This window comes from Danio aesculapii, chromosome 10 (genome assembly GCF_903798145.1).
Source record: "Danio aesculapii chromosome 10, fDanAes4.1, whole genome shotgun sequence".
Taxonomy (NCBI): Eukaryota; Metazoa; Chordata; class Actinopteri; order Cypriniformes; family Danionidae; genus Danio; species Danio aesculapii.
The window spans coordinates 13,158,588-13,184,192 of NC_079444.1; the positions used below are offsets into that span (position 1 = coordinate 13,158,588).

A 25,605-nucleotide genomic window follows, 5' to 3' on the forward strand; every position below is an offset into this window, starting at 1 on the left:
TTCGCCTCACAGCAAGAAGATTGCTGGTTCGAGCCTCGGCTGGGTCAGTTGGCGTTTCTGTGTGGAGTTTTATTCTAGCCGAAATAAAACAAATAAGAATTTCTCCAGAACAAAAAACTTTATCAGACATACTGTGAAAATTTCTTTGCTCTGTTAAACATTATTTGGGAAATATTTAAAAAAGAAATAAAAATTCAAAGGGGGGCTGAACGGCGGATTGAACCGCCAACTTATCCAGCATATGTTTTACACAGCGGATGCCCTTCCAGCTGCAGCCCTATGTGTGAGGCTTGTAATTATCACTGCCGACATAGACACATTTGTCCATATACAGATGTGATGTACAGTGTTTTAATTCAAATCTATTTTAGTTGTGTGATTGCATAATGAATCGGCACCTCCGCCTTTCTGCTGCTAATTAAATCACAATGCAATTCAAATTTCCAAAGGTCATTTGCATTACCATATAAGGATTTTTTTTTTCTGCAGAGCATATTATATGTATTGAAACCATTGCCAAATGATACAGAAATAGACTGTCGGTCACAGTGTTTAGCTGGTTAGAAATAGAGGACCAGGTGTCATCTACATGACGAGTAGCCAGAGGAGGTCATCTAGATTTTTCTTTCTTAAGTTGTAATATTTTAAGCTGTAGTGCTTCAAATTAGGGCTGCACGATATTGACAAACAACTGACATTGCAATATTTTCATTCACTACGATATATATTGCATTATAAATGCATTTAACCATACAATTTGAATAGCTTGTAAAGAATTCATAATTTTAGATCGATTTGAGATGATTCTGAAAATATAATCAAACAAATGACTAGCAAAGTTAAATATAATAGAGAAAATGTGCACATAAACAATGATTTATGATTTTCTGGGGAGTCAAACAATATTCAGACGCAAAAAAATGTATAATCACTGTATAATAATGATAATAATAATAATAATAATCAAATAATTGCTTTAATATCAACAAATTTACCTCTTTTTTTAAACTAAAGTCCACTTTAAAATCATTGTGTTTACTTTTTAAAGTTAAGTCAACTAAATGCTTTAAAAGGAACATGTTTACTCACCTTTTTTTAAAGGTAACGTATTATTATAACACTGTATTGTTTTGAATAAATAAGTGTATAATGTACAATTAAACTTTAAGCTACAAACGTTTAATTTATTGTGCTCAAATGTCTTAAATTTGCTTTGAATTATACAGTCACAGGCCTTAAAAACACGTGCAAAAATACACTTTCACTCTAAGGTAAAAATTTGAAATTACTTCGCTATATTGTTAATTGTAATGTCTGGTCAACTAGAATCCAGACTACATTGCAGATCCCTGCAATGTGACTATTGCAGACTCGCACATTAAGATATTGATGCTAAAACGATATATTGTGCAGCCCTACTTCAAATAGCATACGCTGTGTGTGTGCGTGCGTGCGTGAAACAATTTGCATTTCCTATCTTTATCCATAAGTCATAAATGTTTGTAAAACCACCCTTATAATCTTTTTAAAAACAAGCTAATAATTTATTATGTGCTAGCATGACTAGTTGATTTTGAAAATGTTAAAATTCTTGCAAGCAAAGTTTGATATTAAGTTCATCTACACTAAAAAAAGAAAGATTCCACTGCTTGTTTAAAGAGCCCATATTATACATGAAATAGGGTCATATTTAGGTTGTAAGGGTCTCCAACAACAGTCTAATATGCATGCAAGGTCATAAAACACTTTGATGGTCTTATAACCTGCATTTATTTTTACCTAATTATCCCAACGACTCCCATATGAATCGTTCAGCGATTCATTTGTTCCCAACCCCCTCCTCAGCGCGAAGCTAATCTGCGCTGATTGGACCGATGACAGCCTGCTGCGATTGGTCGACAGTGACAGGCTTCAGCACGAGACAGAGTGAAATGCCCAGCTGGTAATCAACTATATAAAGTAGTCACAGTGCACACGCGCTTCATAGTGTAAGGCTTTTTTCACACACACACACAACCCTCCTCAGAAGAACTGGGGAGATCGACGCGAGTCTCTCTCTCTCCCTCTCCCTCTCTCTCTCTCACACACACACACAACGCTCCTCAGAAGAACTAGGGAAAGCGACGCGAGTCTCTCTCTCTCTCTCTCTCTCTCTCTCTCTCTCTCTCTCTCTCTCTCTCTCTCTCTCTCACACACACCACACAACGCTCCTCAGAAGAACTAGGGAAAGCGACGCGAGTCTCTCTCTCTCTCTCTCTCTCTCTCTCTCTCTCTCTCTCTCTCTCTCTCTCTCTCTCTCTCTCTCTCTCTCTCTCTCTCTCTCTCTCTCTCTCACACACACACACACACACACACACACACACACACACACACACACACACACAACGCTCCTCAGAAGAACTAGGGAAAGTGACACGAGTCTCCTAGCTTACGATCGCCATAGCAACGACAAACGGCAGTGGAACGCGAGCTCACAAAAGCCTTTAACGTTAAATCCGTAAACAAAGCGGCACGCGTCGCATTTTTAACGTGGCTTACATGTGATAAGAGAATATAAAGAGTAACCGCGTGTACTGTACCAGGTTAACAACTCATCTTTGGGTAGAGACTGTCAATATTATCCATCTGAGCACAGCGTGACTTCATTCGACCGGCGGCGTCTGTGTGTGTGTGTGTCTAGTGTTTTTTCTGTGTTAGTGGGCGGGGCCGCAGGTTTCAAATCTCCCTGGTTTGCGCGCGTAACTACTGGCGAGGCTTGTGTTTCGTGGCTGCGTCATCGCGAAACACCTAATGACTCGTTATCAAGGCGACTCGTTTGAAGCACTATGAGTCGACTCTTTTATAGATGAATCAATAGTTTTAAACACTGTACACTTACAGATTTAAGCCTTAGCTGGATATTTCACTTCACTTAGAGCTGTGGTACACACTACATGGAAGGGCATTTTCAAAAACCCATAATATGGGCTCTTTAAAGTAATTAGTTAAATGAGCCGAAACGACACAATTCTTGACATTTTTTTGGTGACTACTTGATTTTAATTAAGGTCTGCTTTAGTTTGTAAAGTTTCTAAAATGTGTTGGGACAACATGAAGGAATTTAGTGGAACCCTGCATTTTTACAGTGTAGTGTACAAATGAAATCCTTGCAATCGCTGTCAAGCTTATCTAACAGCAATAATGTAATATCTAATCCTTAACTGTAGAGTAAGTAAAGTCTTGCCTTATAATAAACATGTTTGAGTGAGTTAATAACAGATTCACTGACCCACTTCTTAGTACCTCAGTGTGCTTTAGTTAGTCTGGCCCAGATTCTCGAGAAGGACTTTCAAAGGCTTTAATGTCTGTGTTTGTTACTGATCCATACAAATAGTCTGACCTAGTGATGTGACAATACATGTCATATAGACAAAATAAAATGTCTATTGTTTTCATTGACTTCAATTGTTACTATTCGTCTAATGTTGTATTGTTAAAATACATTGTTTACATTAATATTTTTAAATATAATTTATATGAGCATTTATATTTACATGCTATTGCGGGGATGCAGACATAAACATGAATAGCAGCGTCGTGCGAAAGTTGCAATCTTGAATGCACAATTTTTACATTTTGCATTTTATATATTATTTTATAATAATAATTCGTTTATTTTTTATTTAAACATTTGCCCTGAATGGCCTAGGGCTATATTCTGATATATCGTAATCAGAATATGAGATTACTTCTATTGTAATATGAGATTTTTGTCATCGCCGAGCCCTAGTATGGCTTTAACAAATATGAAATTGTGGCGTTAAAGGAGACTTAGGTTAAATATTTCATAAGGGCCCTTTTTAATTTGGTATTTTAAAGCTGCAGTAGGTGAACTGCCAAAATGCTAACTGGTTAGCATAATATCTTTGAAACAGTCCCTAACCTTACTTACTTACTAGTTCATGTCATTTTTCAGTTAGAAAACTTTATAGTCCTTTATTTTACTACAGTTACAAATGAAAACTGTTATATCTAGCACATTTTCAGTTGTGTAGCAAGCAAAACTTGTCTTAATGTGCAATATTTTATGCGTGCAAGGATCGTTGGTCTCACTCTCTCATGCATTTTGTCCTAAAGCGACTACTGTATCATTAGTGGTCGGCTGGCAGCGTGCAGGAATTACACTTATTACTAATTTACTTATATTTACATGCTATTTCAGATCAAATATTCAAAGTAGCATGGTAAACCATATAGGGAGCGCGTCACAGGTTGTCTTAGTTAAAAAATGAACCAATGTGATGTGAAAACCAACTTCACCTCAATAGAAATGTTTTTTTTTTAATATAGACTTTTTTTCTGATTCAAAAAATAACAAAAAAACTACTATTTCTCATCTTGCATGTACAGACCTGTTTGGACACAGAAATATATTACATTCGGTAGGCCGATCGCATACGGCCTAGTCACAGGAGTTTAAGTATTTCAACATATCCGCAGCTTGGATCTGAATTTTCAGCATACAGAGATGATCGGAACTCCATGCAGCTCCCGGACTACTCTCCATTGGAAATGAATGACTTGTGCAGTGGAAAGGAGGCTTCAAGGGTTTCGAGCGACATGAGTTCGATTTTTGGGTGAACTTGGCCTTCAACAATTCACAAAATCCACAGTGACTCAACCGTATAATAAGTTCCAGATGACTTGACTTGCTTATTTTCCCAGTCGCTCATAGTTCCTGTGCTGGGAATGACTGGGTTACATGTGCAGTGAGGAGGAACAGAAGGTCACCCCGGGCCGCTGGAATTCAGGCCTTCTGTAACAGGAGCGCCCATGTGAGACGTGTGTTTTTGTTTGTGAGACGTGTGACATCACCGACACACCTGTTAAGTAGTGTGAAAAATGGCTATACCAGCTAAATGGGGGTGGAGTGTTACAGTATAAGCGTGTTTACCTTTTATTTTCTCATGGTGTTGAAAGAAGAGCTTGCATCATATCATTTTCTGGGAAAAGTGTGTTTGTGTGCTATTGCAGAATTAAGGATATTCAAATATGAATATGTGCACACTCATTATATAACCATGTATTTAGAATAGGTAATTATTATCTGGTTTAGTTATTAAACAGAAGCAGATTGATTTTCTGTTAATAGTTCTTAATGTTTTGATAACCGTTTATTTTGATGGTCTGTTTACTGCAACATGCCAGCTAATGTCTGCTTAATATCTGATAACACTTATTTTTGATTGTTCTCTTTCGACAGTCTGTTTACTGTCAGCAACTCCTGCTGCATCATTAGCATATTAGAGAATGTTCTGCTTAATTTCTGCTAACACTTCATTTTGATTGACCTTACAGGGTTACAGGACAAGAAGAACAGATGAACAATAAAATAAAACATCTGTGCTAGAAAAACCAAATATGAACCATATTTATTTATAAGTAACATTCCAAAATACAGATATTAAAATATTTTTTAAAAAGCGTCATTTTGGCCAGTTTTCCTGATGAACAATTTTTTCCCCCCGTATTAATCGGTAGATGTTACATTTGATTTAAATTTGAACGAATACTTTAAACACTACTTTTGAAATACTACTTTCTTATATCTGTACGGTTATACATTACAGAGTATTTAAAGTTGTTTAAAAAGGAGATTTGTGATCCAAAAAAGATTTTTTGAAATTGTTGCAAATTAAAAATAAAAAACCTGAAAAATCACGTGCACAGAAGTATTCACAGCCTTTGCCATAAAACTCTAAATTGAGCTCAGGTTCATTCTGTTTCCACTGATCATTCTTGAGATGTTTCAGGAGCTTAACTGGAGTTCACCTGTGGTCAGTTCAGTTGATTGGACATGATTTGAAAAGGCATACACCTGTCTATATAAGGTCCCAGGGTTGACAGTGCATGTCAAAGCACAAACCAAGCATGAAGACAAAGGAATTGTTTGTTGACGTCCAAGACAGGATTGTCTCAAGGCACAAGGCTGGGGAAGGTTACAGAAAAATTTCTCCTGCTCTGAAAGTTCCAATGAACACAGTGCCTCCATCATCTGTAGGTGGAAGACGTTTGGAACCACCAGGACTCCTAGAGCTGGCCGGCCATCTAAGCTAAGTGATCGGAGGAGAAGGGTCTTAGTCAGGGTAGTGATTAATAACCCAATGGTCACTCTGTCTGAGCTCCAGCATTCTTCTGTGGAGAGAGGAGAACCTTACAGTAGGACAACCATCTGTGCAGCAATCCACCAATTAGGCCTGTATCGTAGAGTGGCCAGACAGAAGCCACTCCTCACCTGGAATTTGCCAAAAGGCATCTGAAGTACTCTCAGACCATAAGAAACCAAATTCTCTGGTCTGATGAGACTAAACGTAAACTCTTTGGAGTAAATGCCAGGCGTTATGTTTAGAGAAATCCAGGCACCGCTCATCACCAGGCTAATACCAACCCTACAGTGAAGCATGGTGGTGGCAGCATCATGCTGTGGGGATGTTTTTCAGCAGCAGGAACTGGAAGACTAGTCAGGATAGAGGGAAAGATGAATGCAGCAATGTACAGAGACATCCTGAATGAAAACCTGCTTCAGAGTGCTCTTGACCTCAGAGTGGGGGGACGGTTCATCTTCCAGCAGGACAATGACCCAAAGCACACTGCCAAAATATCAATGTAGTGGCTTCATAAAAACTCTGTGAAAGTCCTTGAGTGGCCTAGCCAGAGCCCAGACCTAAATCCTATTGAACATCTCTGGAGAGATCTGAAAATGGCTGTACACCGTCGCTTCCCATCCAACCTGATAGAGCTTGAGAGGTACTGCAAAGAGGAATCGGCAAAAATTCCCAAAGACAGGTGTGCCAAGCTTGTGGCATCAAATTCAAAAAGACTTGAGGCTGTAATTGCTGCCAAAGGTGCATCAACAAAGTATTGAGCACAGGCTGTGAATACTGATGTACATGTGATGATATAATTAATTTAATTGAATAAATTTAATCCATTTTGGAATAAGGCTGTAAAATAAAATGTGGAAAAAGTGAAATGCTATGAATATACTGTACATACAGCACCTTAATGCGTAACACTTATTGATGCAACCCACCTCAATGGGTGTTAATTCACATGTTGTTTCAAAGTTACTTAAAGTAAACAAAATGTCTAAAGGGGATCATCAAAATATCTTTTTGGCTTGTAATATTTGAAACTCAAATTCAAAACTCGCAATTTAAATAAAGATTACACAGCTGAGTTCTGTTTGTGTTTCATGAACAAAGGCATATAGTTTGCATGTTCAAAGAAATGTGTCTCTTCCCAGGAATAGGCCCTTATGATGGACAGTTACCAAAAAACCCAAAGCAACATAAAAAGTTAAAATCATAAAACAAACATCTTATTTGATGTCCATCATCACTGTTAAAATATACAGGTTATTTGTAAGTAGTACCAATGAACACTATTTATGGCTTGTCAATGCATTTGCAGGCTCTGTCAGTTTGGACAAGATTAGATTAGAGTCTGCAGGGATTGTGTAGCTTTTCCAGGAACTCTTGCACATGTTTGACTGTGACGCCTTTTCTTGACTGCCTCTCTGGTTTCTTGGAATGCAATGTGTAACACTTACCAGCTTCTTCTGCCCATTTCAAAACAACCCTGCGCTAACCTGTCACGCTTTTTGCCATTAGTCTTTCTTCAGCATGTTTACAGTGTTTCTGGTAATCTTGAGGTTTTTTTTTTAACTACAGTGGTGATGTTTGTGTAAATGCACTGCATAAAGGCAAAGGCCACTTTCTCATTGGCAAGGACTGATATGATGCAAGGATTTCCCCGAATTTCTTGCGAAATATCTGCTGCATAACTTTTTTTAAATACAGCTCAAGCCCTCAAAAGTTGGCCTTGGATAAATCTATAATTTGAGGGATGAGATTTGATCTGCTTTTGTATCTCTAACATCAAGCATTGTCATGATATTTCATATATAAGCATTGAAAAGGTCTTTAGTGGTCACATATAGTGCACTGGCCAATTTATTATACTCACAACTAGTATTGTGATTTTGTCTACCTCATTCTTTATGGCACTGATTCAAGATCTTCTTCTATATTGACTTCATAATGTCAAGCAGTTACAGCAGATTTTTTTTGGCTGCATGTCCATGATGTGAATCTTGTTCCAGCTCATCCCAAAGCTACGCTATTGGACTGAGATCAGGTTTCACACTCTATGCACAATGTCAAATGTCCTGACTTTCCCTGATTTTCACTGACTCAATAAATTTTTTCCTTAAGGCTGTAAATCATAAATTAAACCGCCAACTTATCTAGCACGTTTTACGCAGCGGATGCCCTTTCAGCTGCAACCCATCTCTGGGAAACATCCATACACACTCATTCACACTCACAGACAATTTAGCCTTTCCAATTCACCTGTACCGCATGTCTTCGGACTGCGGGGGAAACCGGAGCACCCGGAGAAAACCCACGCAAACGCAAGGAGAACATGCAAACTTCACACACAAACGCCAACTGACCCAGCCAAGGCTCGAACCAGTGACCTTCTTTCTGTGAGGCAACAGCACTACCTACTGCGCCACTGCCTCACCGTTGATAAATCAATTATGAGAAAATTAAGGCCCTTAAAAGGTATTAAAGTCGAAATCGCATTTTTACAAGGTCTTAAATTTTGTTCAAGCGTTGTCCAAAGTGTTTGACACCAAAAAATAATAAATAAATTTATTTTCCTCCTAATATTAACAAAGGCGTGCTCGATCCATGCAATTGGTTTGGGCTGGGGCGCGTCCAGCCAAGCTCCTCCATCTGGGTTATGTCACGTAATTTGCGACAAACATGGGTAGGTGATGTGATGCTATCCACATGTAGCGAAACAATAGAGCGAAACAGTAAATGTTAGTTTTTGTACTACTGGCTGGAGACGAGTGTAAACAGTGGTTAAAGCCTGTCACTGAAAACAACCGCGTAATTTTTTATTTCAAGCTTTGTTTCTTCCGAGCTTATCTGAGTTCTGTTGCACGGTTGTGCTTCATTGATTGAACTACAACTGTTTATTAACAACCGTTTATTAAGTTAAAGGTTTGATACCGATTAGAACTTGAAGTGGTGATGACGTCTTAAAATATTTTGAGAAGGTTTTTAAAAAGTCTTAAAAAGGTATTGAAATTACATTTAGGATTCCTGCAAATACCCTGTAATGTTTATATATATGTGATTGATGGTTGACCATCAGAAAAGGAATAAAAATGACACAGAAAAAAATAGACTAACCATAACTGTAGAAACCAAAATGTCAACCAGAATGGAAAAAAAAAGACATTTTGATAATTGGGAAGTAACATTTTAAATGAGAATATCCTGACATTCAATGTCTGCAGTGGAACTTTCACGTTTAAAATTCCATGATATTCCATGACCAGTGGGAACCCTGCGAGATCTGGAGAATGTGAAGGACATTTGAGTTTCAGGAGTTTTACTTTTGCTGGAAGTAGCTTCACAAGATGGATAAACTGTGTGCAAAGAGGAATAGACATGGTCAGTACTCAGGTTGGCTCAAAGTAGACCAAGAAAATATCCTCCGCACCACTACACCACCAGCAGTCTAAACTGCTGCTTATACAAGGCAGGATTAAACCATGCTTTCATGTTTATGCCAAATGTTGACCCAAACATCTACATGTCGGAGAGACAATCTTTTTACAGTTTTCTGCTGACTAATTTTGGTGAGTCTCTGTAAATTGTAGCCTCAATTTCTTGTTTTAAGCCATTTTGAGTTACTGGGTTATTTTCTGCTGCTGTAGGTCATCTGCTTCAAGGTTTGATGTGTTTTCTCTGAATAGAAATAGATTCTCTGAGTAGTATTTGCAAAATATACTGTTACTCATGTTACATTTTTTGTAAAGTAATGGTACTTTTGGGTATGATTTTTCTGTGCTCTTTCTGCTCCTGTGTACAGTATAAAAGTCTCTTAAAACAAAAACAGAAGGATTTGGAGCACTCAGACATTACTATTGTCAGTCAGTATGACGGTGCCCTAGATTTGCACCATGTATCTATCTGTTTTTTATATTTTGTCAGATAGGTGGTAGTGGCTTGGGGATGGCTGTAGAGGACTATTAGCAAGCACTTATGCAACACGTCTCTTTGCTTTCGTGTGTAAACACATTTCACACAAGAGCTTGAGTAAGAGTTGTGCAACTGAGTCAAAAGATGGCCTGATTACAATTCATGTGAGGGGAACCAGTTTTAAGTTGATGTACCATGCCAAAGTAGCAGTTCTGAAGAAATGCTTCATCATTTAAAGATCACAAATGGAGATATGATCAGAATTATTATTTTTTTAATCCATGTTAAAGCTAAGGAACTTTTTGAAATGGAGGATTTCAGTTTTTCATGAAATCGGCTAACTTGGACTCTGAAAAGTAGAGAAACTTGTGAAAATTGGTGGTTGATGGTCGCCTAGTTATGAGCGACACTAGGGAAGCACGAGCACAGAGCAGATTAAAAATGGTGAAGGAAACCACGCACTTGTGCTTTTTACATGCTTTTAGATGCAACATGTAAACGTACTCAGGGTTTTCTTGTGCACCCCATCTGAAAGATTTTTAGCATAGGGGTAACGTAGTCACATGTACTCTGGCAGCATTAAAATCAGACAGTTAACCAACCTGTTTTTCTTGCTCACAATTTGTAATGTTGCAATATGTATTTGAATAATGATAGTTCCTTTACTTGAAAGCTCAGATTTGATTATCATAATTTGTTTACAGAGTTTGAGGTTTACTGTATTATTATTATTGACACCTTACAGATGTTGATCTATCTAAGTTTGCTTTGGTTGTTCAGCGTTTACACTTTACCATTGCACACACTTTGTAATGTTTTATTTATCAAGTTTACTATTCGCCCTAGTAATGTTGGTAAATTAAAGTTGCTAAATGTAAAAAAAAAAATCAATAATTATTGATATAGAATATGAAATTAAACATTAATTTGTGAACATTTTTTGCTTTATCGCCCAGCCCTGAATGAGACAACAAGCTCATGTAGACTGCAGAATATAAGTGTTTATATATACTATATATATAGTGTCATATACTGAGGTAAAAGGATGCCAATAAACTTTAAAAAAATGATCTGTTTGTGCAGCGGTTGATATTAATTCCTGCCTGTGTTTTCATCTTTGCCAGCACCTTTTGTGGTGTGTAATTCTAGTTTAGTCTGTTTTATCTATGACACAACTCAGAAACAAACTAGGTACTCTAGTGGCTTAAAGATATCTCTCTTACTCCTTCTAGCTAAAATAAACCTTCAGTTGATAAGATTGTCATTTAACAAAGAATCTACTTAATCCTTTCAAATATGGTCAAAACTAGACCTAGTGAGATAGTCAGTGTTGCCGATGTTAAGTTCATTGCACACGGAATCCAAAAATTTGCACGTAAAAAAAAAAATATCAACCTCACATTGTGTCGATCGCAGCTGCTGTTTAGCATGTGAGCTCGTGTATGCCAATACTATTGAAATACAGACAGTCTCTCTTCAGGATTAAAACATTTATGAAAATGATTGTGTTATGTGGTATCAAAATGTGGCTGATTTCCTGCAGTAAACTTTGAGTTTTGGGAAAATCTCATACAGCTCTTTGATGAGGAGATCAACTCTCCTTCCATTCCGTGCAGGAGACTGGATGAACACAATATTTCCCTTTTTCATTTTTGAAGAAGAAAGAGGAGAATGAAACATCACTGCTTGAACTGGCTCCGAATTCAACCCCCCACAGACTGTTTAGTAATTTTTATTTTTTACATTTTTTATTATTACCACACCTATGCAATCTAGTAAAACTGGTAGAGTGTTTTCAACATACTGTAGATGTCAGGGAAGTTTATTTCCTGTTGTTGAATAGATGAGATTCCTTCAATTATTTAAAAACAGTCAATCATGAGCACGTTTAGCTTCAGATTCTCAAATACAAACACATGTTGCATAGCATGTGTCTGTTCAGAGCCAAACACAAAATGGTGGGTTCATTTCCTTGTTTGGAGTTCTGAATTAGAGTGGCCATAATTGCATGTGTGCAAGGTTTTGTGCATTAGAAATTGTAGAAAATTTTACGAATACAGAAAAAAAAACACATACTAAAATTTCAAACTTAAATGTGCCAAGACCTTTACTTGACTGGTTCTGTCATCTGCCCACTGCTTCATTACTGAATAAAAATCATTTGGTTCTTTTAAAGAAACAACATTACAATATAAAATGAACGTGTTCGATTAGCAGCAGGAGTGAGATTTCATTTCAGAGATTTCAGAGTAGCCGGAAATTACCTAGAATTAATTCTTGGTAAACACATGGTAAAGCTAGGTTGCTGCTGGAAGTGGTATTAGTGAGACCTGCAAGGGGCGCTCAACCTGCGGTCTGTGTGGGTCCTAACGCCCCAGTATATTGATGGGGACTCTGTACCGTTTAGTGAGCACAGTCTTTCCGATGAGACGTTAAACTGAGGTCCCGACTCTCTGTGGTCATTAAAAATTTGAGGATGTCTTTCATAAAATAGTAGGAGTTTAACCCCGGCCCACTGACTTCTGTCCACCATGGCCTCCTAACCATACCCACATCATAATTGGCTTCATCATTGGTCTCCTCTCCACCAATCAGCTGGTGTTTGGTGTGCGCCAGACCGTACGGGGACCAACACTGCAGCTGCCATTATGTCATCCAGGTGGATGCTGCACACTGGTAGTGCATTAAGAGATTCCCCCTAAAAATGTGTAAATCACTTTGAGTGTCCATAAAAGCGCTATATAAATGTAAGGAATTATTATTATTATTATTACGCAAAACAATAACCTACCACTCATAGTCTTGTAACTAGTCACTAGTACACTCATGCTATATTGTTGTGCGCCTGCACCTCTGTGCAAAGTGAGTGAAACTTAAAGAGTTTTCAGTTTCCACATTTTTCCCATCAAAACTGAATTAAACAGTACTGACATATCCCATGTAAAAACTACCTTAAGACTAATGTTGAGGACAGCAGTAGGGTGGTGGAGGAAGAAGCGCTTATCCTCGGCAGAAGAGGACACTCAGCGCACCTCAAGAGAGTAGAGGGAGACAAAAAACAAGCAAAAAAACCTAAAGAAATTATTATAAAGTTTGTGAATATTCTTGATAAAATAAGTGAATTATGTTTATGTATTCTTTTGTTGTTGTTGACACAAGCAATTGATGCCCAGTTTTTAGTCAATCGAAAGTAAAAATAATTAAATAGTGCACATGATTTGTATTGGTATTACCTGTGCTTCCATATGCCGGTTAACCAGTGGGATACATTCACTATCACAACCCTACTCTAAACCAACTCTATATATTAAGGCCAATTTATAAGGGTTGGAAATAGACCTGTTAAACTATTTTTGATTTTTGCACTTACCTAAAAACTCAGTGTATTGCTTTTTTGTATATACATGTTCAGAGTAAACAAATTCAACTAAATTAAATTGGAAAAAGGATTATAAGGTACAATAAAGACTCATGACTAAACATGCATTAAAATCAGCAGTAAGAAATGGCATTATTATAGTTATATGTACTGAATTTTATTAGTAATTAACTTATTTACATAAAACCATTACAGCTTTTGATTTGAATGTGTTATTAGGAATTAACTAAGAAATTAACATCACTCAAGATTAATAGATGCTTTAGAGTTGTCATTACATTGACTTTAAATTAACTGATGTTAACAAATAGAGCCTTACTGTAGAGTTCATGAACAAAAGACATATTTCAAAAGTTCACACTTAGATATAGCTTGATATTAATAGCAGGTTTGACGTGCTGTCCCGGGAGAGAACCCAAAGCTCAGAGATTGATTGACATTAATAATTAACATATATTGGGAGATTATCAGGGGTGTAAAGAGTACTGAAAAATCATACTTAAGTAAAAGTACCATTACTTGCCTAAAACTGTAGTGCAAGTAGAGTAAAAGTATCTGTTGTAAATATTACTCAAAGTATGAGTAAAAACAAGACCTTTCAAAAGTACTCAAGAGTAGTGAGTATTATGCTGTAAAAAGCTGATGCATTTACACGTAATTTGTGGATGTGTGTAAACGTAACATTCTGTAGTGCATTTAGTTATAGCCCAGCAGGCAAACAATCTCATAAGATGTTGATATTATGTTAGATTTAGGTTTTTGACGTCAGGTGACCAAAATTCAAGGTCTAGTCAGCGTCTAAGGATGTTATTTTGATGTCCAATAACGAGCATCAAATCCATCAAATCCAACATCAAGCCAATATCTTAAACCAACGTCATATTGACGTCAAATATGACATTTATTCATCAGGTATGGCAACCAAAATCCAACGTCTCATAGACGTCATAGTGGTAACGTCAACACAAGGTCAAGCTGTAACATCAATAGACATTGATATTTGGTTGATTTTAGGTTGGATGTTGGACATTGAAGTAGGCCTGACATTTCCAAACAAAATGCGACATCCCAACAACGTTGGGGTACAACATCTATATGATGTCATGTTGACATCTTGTGCCTGCTGGGTGTTTAATGCCATTTCGGTCATCATACATTAAACATCCGCCATCTTCTCACCAGTGACATGCATCTAAACAGTCTCTAGGTCAATGCGTGTAAAGATTTTGGACATCTTCTTGGACACTTTTAATGCTTCCAAACAGTTTGCTGCATTTATAAATCGCACATGACTTAAGGTAGGTCATTATGATGCGATTTTTATCTTCTATGTGTAATTTGATTGGACAGGAATCACAGGACTTTAGTTTTCTAATCCCCATAGACAAGAAAAATAAAGTAGTGGCTGCAGGTTGAAGGAAAGTAGTGGAGTAAAAGTACTAATACTGCACTAAAAATGTACTCAAGGGAAAGTATAAGGACACATTTTTAAAACTACTTAGTAAGCTACAATTCCTGAGAAAAACTACTCAATTACAGTAATTTGAGTATTTGTAATTAATTGCTTTACACCACTAGAGATAATTAACATTTAGCATAAAAAGGGCCTCCAATTAAGATCAGGTAGGTCTCGAGAGCTCCCCCTGGGAAAGTAGGAAAGGGGGGAGGGGTGATAGGCAGGATTCTTCAAAACAAACATAAGGTAAATAGGGTGGAGTTGGGCTATTTATTGTAGGCTTGGATTAATCTGATTGGTTTATCGCTGATTACATATGGCAGACCAGCAGTGATCAATCATATCATGTGCTCCTCTCGAAATTAGTTTGAAACTGCTGTGACTATTTGTGAAGTTTTACAATGTCGTAGGTCAGATTAACATGTGAAAATGCTAATGTTTGAAATGAAATCGCCTGTTGAGAATTTACGCATTTAGTGCTGATGAAAAACCAAGACTCTGAATATTCTTAAAAAATCACTCTAAATAATTATGAATAATGAAGAAATTCTTAAATAATACATAATTATTGACAGCATTTCAAAGTGCCCACGTTATTAATATTGTGCATGTTCTTTAGCACAGTATATTGAATTATTGACTATCGGCATATGTCTGAAGCCCTCACATACCTTTTATTTGCATATAAGAGAATAATTTAAGAAAGATTTTAATGTTTAATTTAATTGTTGTTTAATTGTTTCTTAATCGTCATCCATGCTCAACAAAACTAAAATTTTAATTGCTCATTTGCAGTATACATAAACATTAAATCCTCTATTTGAATCCACTAACAAAACAAAAGAAGCTGTCAAACCAACAGAAGCATTGTGCATTACAATTGAAATCACCTCTTTTGTCATTTATTCATGTGATGGAAAACTTTGAGCATCATCTCTTCAGGTTTTAGTCACACGATCCTTCAGAAATCACACTAATATGCTGATTTTTCTACTCAAAAAACTTTTTTTTAAGTATTGCTGGGGTGCTTATTTAGTTGTCTACTAAAACACTTGCTTTATTTATTAAATGATATTGTTAATATCATTATTTTATTTATTGTTGATGTGTTTTGCTCATTAGAAAGCATGGTCATTTTTGCAATTTTTTAACCTTACTAATAATGCAAAAGTCCAATATTTAAAAAATATTCATCTATAAAATATAATGCTATTCAGAAAATACATGTTGAATTAACAATAGTTGACATACAGAACATTTGTTTCAAATAAATGCAGGTATTTTGACCTTTCTCTTTGTTAAAGAATGCAATAAAGATGTACGATTTCCACAAAAACAAAAGTGTTAAATAAGAAGCATTATTTAAAATGAAAAGCATTGACCTTTAGTACATATATATATATATATATATATATATATATATATATATTTACCATGCAATCTAGTAAAACTGGTACAGTGTTTTCAACATACTGTAGATATCAGCGAAGTTCATTTCCTGCAGTTGAATAGATGAGATTCCATCAATTGTTTAAAGTTTAAAGTCAATCATGAGCACGTTTAGCTTCAGATTCTCAAATACAAATATGTTTTGCATAAAATTTAGTTAGAACGTTTCCTTGTAGAGATTTCTTAGAAATGAGTATAGTGGCTGTAATTGCATGCATTTCTCTGTGTGTTGATCGTGACTGTAACTGTCAGGTGAATTGTGCACTGTTTAGTTGAAGAAACTAAATGCTGTGTGCAAATTGAATTAAATGAAGGCTCCCAGAAACAAGTGGGGCAACCAGTAATTTATGCCAGTCACTTTCAAGACACAGTCTCAATATTCATGTTCAATGTAATAACCATTAGTGCTTCTGAAGATCAAGCTCATCAGTGATGAAACGCAGATCATGAGTGTTTCTCTTCCACCACGAATTGTTGCAGCAGAAAATCGAACCATACAAAGCTAAGATGTTTGGTCTTAAGATGCTAAGATGTTTGGTCTTCAAATTGATACTTTTATACTTTTAAGATTGTAAAGCTGGACATAGGCATATATATATACAGTTGACGTCAGAATTATTAGCCCCCCTGTTTATCCCCCCCATCCCCCCCCCCCCAATTTCTGTTTAACGGAGAGCAGATTTTTTTTCAACACATTTCTAAACATAATAGTTTTACTAACTCATTTCTAATAACTGATTTATTTTATGTTTTCCATGATGACAGTAAATAATATTTGACTAGATATTATTTAGGACACTTCTATACAGCTTAATGTGACATTTAAAGGCTTAACTAGGTTAATTAGGTTAACTAGGCAGGTTAGGGTAGTTAGGCAAGTTTTTAAAACGATGGTTTGTTCTGTAGACAGTGGGAAAAAATAGCTTAAAGGGCTAATAATTATGAACTAAATAAGTTAGTAAAACTATTATGTTTAGAAATGTGTTGAAAAAAAAATCTCTCCGTTAAACAGAAATTGGGGAAAAAAAAATAAACGGGGGCTAATAATTCTGACTTCAACTGTGTGTGTGTATATATATATATATACATACATACATACATACATACACACACACATATACACACGCACACACAAACAAAATAACATCTCTTAGACCTGAATAAATGAAATATTCTTATTAAATACTTTGTCTTTTACATAATCACATTATCAACGAAAATCAATTTAATTAACCCATGGGGGTCTGGATTTGGAGTCACACTAAAAATTGAAGTGGAAAAACACATTACAGGCCGATCCAACTTTAATGTGATGTCCTTAAAACAAGTAAAAATGAGGCTTAGTACTTTGTGTAGACCTCCCTACAACACCTGGACATGCTCCTGATTAGATGGCATCCGTCAACTCTTAAACAGTCTATCGCAGCACAATGATGGATGGAGCGAGACATGATGTCCCAGATGTGCTCAATTGGATTCAGATCTGTGGAATGGGCGGACCAGTCCATAGCATCAATGCCTTCATCTTGCAGGAACTGCTAACACACTCTAGCCACATGAGGTCTAGCATTGTCTTGCATTAGGAGGAGCCCAGGGCCAACCGCACCGACATATGGTCTCACCAGCGTTCCAAGGGTCTCATCTCGGTATCTAATAGCAGTCAGGCTATCTCTGGCAACAACATGGAGGACTGTGTGGCCCTCCAAAGAAATACCACCCCACTCCATTACTAACCCACTGCCAAAGCAGTCATGCTGGAGGATGTTGCAGGCAGCATAACATTCTCCACGGCTTCTTCAGACTCTGTTACGTCTGTCACATGTGCTCAGTGTGAAACTGTTTTCATCTGTGTAGAGCACAGGGCGCCAGTGGTGAATTTGCCAATCTTGGTGTTCCCTGGCAAATGCCAAATGCCCTGCATGGTGCTGGGTTGTAAGCACAACCCCCACCTGTCAATGTCGGGCCCTCATACCACCCTCATGGAGTCGGTTACTGACTGTTTGAGCAGACTATTTGTGGCCTACTGGAGGTGGTTGTCCTGCTGCTGGGTTGAGCCATCGTACGGCCTCCTCCACGTCTCCTGATGGACTAGCCTGTCCCCTGGTTGCGCCTTCATGCTCTGGACACTATGCTGACAGACACAGCAGACCTTCTTGCCACAACTTGCATTGATATGCCATCCTGGATGAGCTGCACTACCTGAGCCACTTGTGTTGGTTGATATGCTACCACTAGAGTGAAAGCACCACCAGCATTCAAAAGTGACCAAAACATCAGCCAGAAAGCATAACTGAAAAGGGGTCTGTGGCCACCACCTGCAGAACCACTCCTTTATAGGGGATGTCTTGCTAATTCCCTCTAATTTCCCCCTGTTGTCTATTCCATTTGCACAACAGCATGTCAAAATGATTGTCAATCAATGTTGCTTTCTTAGAGGGCAGTTTGGTCTCACGGAAGTGTGATTGACTTGGAGTTACATTGTGCTGTTTAAGTGTTCCCTTTCCTCTAATGCTGCTCTTGCACCCCAGGCAAGAAGCCGATGTACTTTTCTGTTAAGATCTGCTCTCTCTGTGCTGGGACATTATAATCCGATATGGTCTGCTCTCAGATATGGAAATGTTATCAAAATAGAGATTTACCTACCAACTGGTCACTGACAATGCTTTAAATATTCACCAATGCTTAGTTTTACTTGCAATTGGCACTTTGCAAGTTTTGTGTGTGTGAACGTGTATGTCAGAATTCACCTGTAACACTTGCCTTTTTGCTTTTTAATCAGATGCCCTAAAAAGAAAAATATGATTCTGACATAGTTAAAACAATAATAATAATAGCCTACCAATAATAACCTTTTTTTTTAGATCTACAGAACCATGAGAAAATCGTGATCTTGATTTTAAGCAAAAAAAAAAATCATATTAGACATTTTAGCCAGAATCGTGCAGCCCTATCCCTGAGACCTCGTTTCATATTTAGAACCAAAATTAAGATATTTTAGTTGAAATCAGAGAGCTCCCTCAACCTCCATAGATAGCAAAGTTCCAGACTCGTTCAAATTCCAAAAAGGTACAAACAAATTCCCCAAAACAGTTTATGTCTTCAATGGTACAACTTGATTATTATCAAGCTACAAGAATACTTTTGTGTGCACATATGACAAAAATATCTACATTATTTAGCAGTTTCTTCTTAGTGTCAGTATATGGTGCATGTTTATATGTCGCACTCTGATACGCAGGTGCTTTGTTTTAAACAGAGGAAGTAATACACATATTTAAGTATATTTCTGGACTTTTAAGTCAGGACCATTGCTGTCTATGGAGGATGAGGGAGTTCTGATTTAAACTAAAATATAAAAGTTTGTGTTCTGAAGACGAACAAGGGTATCGAGGGTTTGGAATGACATGAGGGTAATAACATAATTTTTGTTTTGGGTAAAACAAAAAACTTTAATCTAATGGTGCGTTCACATCAGGCGCAGATGAAGAATTAAGCGTGAGTGATTTACATGTCAAGTCAATGCAAAGACGCGAATAGACATCCTGCAGTGCTTTAGCAGACATTTATACGGCGTTAACCAATCAGGAGCTTGCTCTTCTAGGGTGTGAATATGACGTAGCACATGCAGTTGTTGTCCTGAGGGGAAATCATCCTGCCGGGCACCAGACAACAGCTCCTTTTGTGGCCAATATAGCACCAATTCGTTTTGGGAATAACAGATACAAGTCCAGTACAGAGACTAGAGGGATTTTGACCCAAACTTCTTTCAGAATAGTGGCCAGGTCACTATTTGATGCTGGTGGAGGAAAACGTTTCCCGACTCACTCCTCCAAAACACCCCAAAGTGGCTCAATAATAATTGGATCCGGTGACTGTACAGGCCAATAGACTCAGCTCAGCCGGAAGCACCACTGAAAGCTTCCATCATCCAGGTACAGTTTTTGGAGAAGTTGATGAACTCACAGAGCTGGGTGCACCTCTGAAAGGATTTAGTGCACTCAGACATGGCGCCGAATGAATTTACGCTGTTTTTCAGTCTTCATAAAGCACAGCTACTCTCTTAATAAAATCCATGTTAGCCATGTAGCAATGAAACTAGAGTCACTCAACTTGCTTCTATTATGAAGCGAATTTGATGCGCAAATGAAGCAAGCTGAAAATGTTCATGCATTTAATTACATGCAAATGGCGCAATTTATTCGAGCATGCCACGTCTGGTGTGAACACAGCATAAAACTTTAATCCACTGGAAAAAAAACTGCTTTTTTTGGGTAATCTTTAACCAAAATCTAACTATTTGCTTCTGCTCTGGGACTGCAGTAATTCTCTGATGTCAGTTTGACAGATGTTTCACAACACCCCTCCAACTGTTAGTTTGCTGCAAACGAAAGATGAGAGAAGCACATAAATAAAACCCTGCCCCCTACTCAGTATTCTGTTTCATTAGGTAAATACATCATCGTACTGAAATAAAAGTCTGCAGAAACTTCAGGTTTATGCGGACTTTAAAGAAGCTTAATGAAATATTGCTTTGTATTGTGTCTGTAGGAGGAACTCAACGTCTGCCACGAACTGTAGGAGTGTCGATAGCAAAAGAGCTGATATTTGCGGCACGAGTGTTGAACGGTGAAGAAGCCAAGAGTCTCGGCCTGGTGAATCATGCTGTGGAGCAGAATAAAAGTGGAGATGCTGCGTATCTGAGAGCTCTGGATCTTGCTCGGGAATTCATCCCTCAGGTATGAAGAGACACTTATGCCGAATTCAGACTGCTTGAATTTCAAAATAGTCGTGTCATGGATGTTTTCATACTGCAAGATGGATGGGGGACAGGGGGTTTCACACTGCATGACTTTACAATAGGAGAATCACCAACAGCTTTGTCTGGGTCCACAAACAACATCTTGCAACCAAACACGTTAAGTGACATGAAAACAACATAATGTCATATAGTATATCTTTGGTTTTTAACTACATAATAAGAAAGAAGTCTTTAGTAGGGTAGAAAATGTAAAAAAAAATTTTTTTGTTCAGCTGGATTTTGAAGGGAATTAGCAATTCAACTTTTTTCTTTTTCGACCCGGTAGTGGTATTTTTTTAGATAACTCGTCAAACAGACACGGGTGCTCCTGACAAATTTTCACTAGTTTTTCCTCCATTTCTTGGGTCCAAATAGACTAAAAAGAAGCCCTTACCTTCCCCAACCTCACGCTGGCCTGCAGATACCCATATTAGGGGATGCTGCTCTCTCATTGGCTGTCGGTAATTGCAGATATTATTTTCAATCAGAACACATTTCACACAGCATGGTTGGAATCGCCGATTTAAACATTGGGTACACGTGGCCCTTAAAAATGGTTTAGTAGTCCTGACGCACCCATCTAGCACAAGCATTGGGCCTAGGGCAGTGGTTCTCAAACTTTTTTCATCAAGTACCATCAAGAAAAAATTGTCCCTCCAAGTACCACCATAATTACCAGTATTGAAATACAGTAGCGTAGTCGGCCCAGCAAAGCATCTACAGCTCTGCACAGTTTAAAAACATGGCAGATTAACTACTATTATTAAGAATATTTATTATTATCAGCCACTTTGTATATTATAAATACTTAGAACATTAACACTGTATTGTGCTTATATGTAACAAAAACAAACAAAATAAAATGCCAACGTTTCAATTAAAATGTGCTTTTAAAAGTTCATTAAAAATAGTATGCTACTGTTCTTAAAAAAACTCCTGTACTTAAATGTAAAGTGTTAACCTTTAGTATCCTATTCATCAAAACCTGGAAATGTTTCTTGGACCTCATAAATATAGGCTATACTGTATGTCATCATATTCATATATGAACCATTTTTGATAAATTTTGAAATATATGTTGCATGTACATATTGGATTCCTCTGCGTACCACTTGAAGGAAGCCCTTGTACCACTAGTGGTACACGTACCACAGTTTGAGAACCACTGGCCAAGGGAATGCCACGATATTCCAGCCCAAAATATCACTGAACCACCCCATGCTTTACTATGGCCATGCAACAGTCTAGGTCAGTGGTGCTCAACCCTGTTCCTGGAGATCAACCTTCCAGCAAAGTTCAGCTCCAACCCTGATCAAACACACCTGAAGCAATTAATTAGGACCTGAACAGCACTTGATAATTACAGGCAGGTGTGTTTGATATGGGTTGCAACTGAAATCTGCAGGAAGGTCGATCTCCAGGAACAGGGTTGGTCACCCCTGGTCTAGGTGGTACACTTCTTTGGGGCTTCTCCACACCATAACTCATTGGCCGTAGGTAATTGCAGATGTTATTTTCAATCAGAACACAATTCGCACGGCATGATTTGAATATTATAGATATTTAGCATACCAAATATTTCATGGGTGTCGGCGGCTCATCTGTGATTCTCTCAGATCGTGTCTTTGATAGTTCACACTGTGTGATTTCAGGCATTTGTCTGCGATTTCTTAAAACCTGTTGGTGAGTCAAAATCAGGGGTAAAATCCTGCAGTCTTGGCATTCGCATCCAACAGTTTGTTTGTTTTTAACCCCCAAAAAAGGGAAAAATACATTTAGTCCTGGTTTACTTGGCATTCACACTGCCCAAACATCCGAAACGAAGCTGTGTGCTGGGGCTGAATGTGCTCATTGTGTGTGTCCATACTGTACATGTGATGGAATTTTTATCAGCTGAAAAATGTTAAGGATGTTATAAAATGTCATACACAGAAAATCTGCTTCAAGGCGCCACACATTTCAGACTCCTGTTTTCTGCAGTTTTTGGTCCATTGACTGGCACTGGCGTAAAAACATTTTTTAAATTTGTTATTTGTATCCATTCCTAGCCACTTCTAAATTTGGACTTTTAGCAGATACTGGGGTTGTACAATGAAACTGCAATGCCTGGTTTTTCACCAGTGTATTTCATTAGTATGGTTTAGGGCCTCCTTTTGCGGCCAATACAGCACCAATTTGTCTTTGGAATTAGAGATACAAGTCCTGTACAGAGACCAGAGGGATTTTTAACCCAATCTTTTTGCAGAATAGTGGCCAGGTCACTATTTGATGCTGGTGGAGGAAAACGTTTCCTGACTCACTCCTCCAAAACACCCCAAAGTGGCTCAACTCTTCAACTTCACTTTCATGTTTATCAAACAACTCTGTTTCCAGTCTTGCTGTGTGCATTATCATCCTAACACATGGCACCACCTTCAGGATACAATGTTTGAAACATTGGGTGCACATGGCCCTTAAGAATGGTTCTGTAGTACTTGGCAGTGATGCGCCCATCTAGCACAAGTATTGGGCCTAGGGAATGCCATGATATTCCAACCCAAACCATAACTGATCCACCCCCATGCTTCACTTTGGGCATGCAACAGTCTGGGTGGTACGCTTCTTTGGGGCTTCTCCACACCATAACTCTCCCGGATGTGGGAAAGACGGTGAAGGTGGACCATAGTGCAAGATTTTCACTGCTGGCCCCATTGAAACTCACATTTGGCATTTATATGAGTGACCAAAGGTTTGGCTTTAGCGTCCCAGCCATGTTTATTGACCATGTGGAGCTCCCAACAAACAGTTTTGGTGGAAATAGGAGAGGTTTTTAATTCTGTAGAGAGTTGGGCAGCTGTGGTTTTATGTTTTAGGGATACAACCTGGGTTAACACCTGGACATCCCTTTCAGACAGCTTCCTCTTCATTTTAGACACATTTCAAACATGACACTGTAGTAATACAAATGATGATGTGCAGCAATGAATGACCCAAGCTCAAACAAAGCTTGTTGTCGTCTTGTGACAAACAGCCATACCAAGAAGCAAGATCAGGATCTGCTGTATGTCCCCTGTTGTTGTTTACGAGGGTGTTCACGTCATGTCAAAATGTCCGGAAAGTGCAATGGGTGCTGCTTTCTCTCCTTATTAGCGCATGCTTGCCGCTTGTCTACATTTAAAATAAGGAACTTGAGTTTGATATGTGAACTGCCTGTACGATATCTTGCGAGAATCATGTCAATTGCAACTGTCTATAGAATACACCACGCTTACCAAGTAAGGGGGTTATCGCTGCAGCCTGGAGACCTCCAAGTGGAAGGGATTACACCTCAAGTAAGCTGGGTTTAGAGTTGGTGTAGGTGTAGCAGACATTAATAAAATACAACAGGTTACTGTGAACTTGGTTTTAAGGTTGGGGTTGGTGTAGACTTTCATAAGACACAATAGGTTGGACACTGTGTCATGTATAAGACATTAAATAAATGACAACTCCAGGAGGTTTGTACACCCCACTTGGAGCTCAAGACCTACCTCCTTGGAGCTGACCTGCCCATTTGGAGCTGCCTCCAACCTCTGTTTAAACCCTTCTCAAAAAAACAAAAATGGTCAGAAGATTTCAGTGTAAATGCAGCGTAACACCATATCTAACAATAAGCAACGAAGCCTGTAGTTACATAAAGGTATTTTTTCCATTTTGAAATTAATTTTTGTCCTATAATCTGCAACAGTGGCGCACAAAATTTCTATTTTTTTTATTTAGTTGTCGTGGCAGAACACCACCATAAACTACTATGACAATTATCTCCTTGGGTACAGAATATGTGCTTTATTCAGTTCTAAATGCTACCAATGGGAGTTTGAACAACCTTTTACGTGACATTTATTGCCATATTACTGAAAGCAGCAGCTGATCATTCACCTTGGATTTTGAAAATTAAATAATTAGCAAAGGGTTAGAAAATGAAAGTCAGTGAACGTCTGCCACTCAGCTTATGTACTTTTAATAATGTTAAATATGTATTAATTAGATTATAACCCATAACCTTTAGTCAGGAGGGCAGTGGCTGATATTTAAATGAATGGCTGGTATTTAAATGCTTCTGTCATGTGGTTGCATTTGGTGCAGACAGCCAAATCGCTTGTCGCTGGAATCTTGTCATGTGTAGTGTCAGTGTAAGATATCTTCTGTTCATGTTATGTTTATTTCAGTCAAACCACATCAGAGTCTAATTGGAAATTAACTAAGACCCATCTTTTTTTAGCTTTCTACGTCCACTTGTTTGGTCCAGATCAAACGTTCAGATGTCAGTGTTCATGCTTATTGTTTTTATTGATTGCTTTTTTTCAGGGGCCAATTGCTGTACGAATGGCGAAGTTGGCAATCAACCAGGGAATAGAGGTAAGGCTTTACTGTTTTTGACTTTCTGATCAAACAAATATTTTCTTGTACTTTTTTGTTTGTGGTTAATGAGTGTCTGTGACTTTAATGTTTACTGTGAAAA

At 37.8% G+C, this 25,605-nt stretch overlaps 1 protein-coding gene across 1 annotated transcript in view; it reads left to right on the forward strand.

Moving 5' to 3' along the window:
• Positions 1-25,605, forward strand: part of auh (AU RNA binding protein/enoyl-CoA hydratase) — a 65,247-nt gene that overhangs the window by 29,053 nt on the left and 10,589 nt on the right. The window contains exons 7-8 of the mRNA XM_056466985.1: positions 20,876-21,063; positions 25,452-25,502. Coding sequence (XP_056322960.1) covers positions 20,876-21,063; positions 25,452-25,502 — 239 coding nt within the window. The remainder of the gene's footprint in view (positions 1-20,875; positions 21,064-25,451; positions 25,503-25,605) is intronic.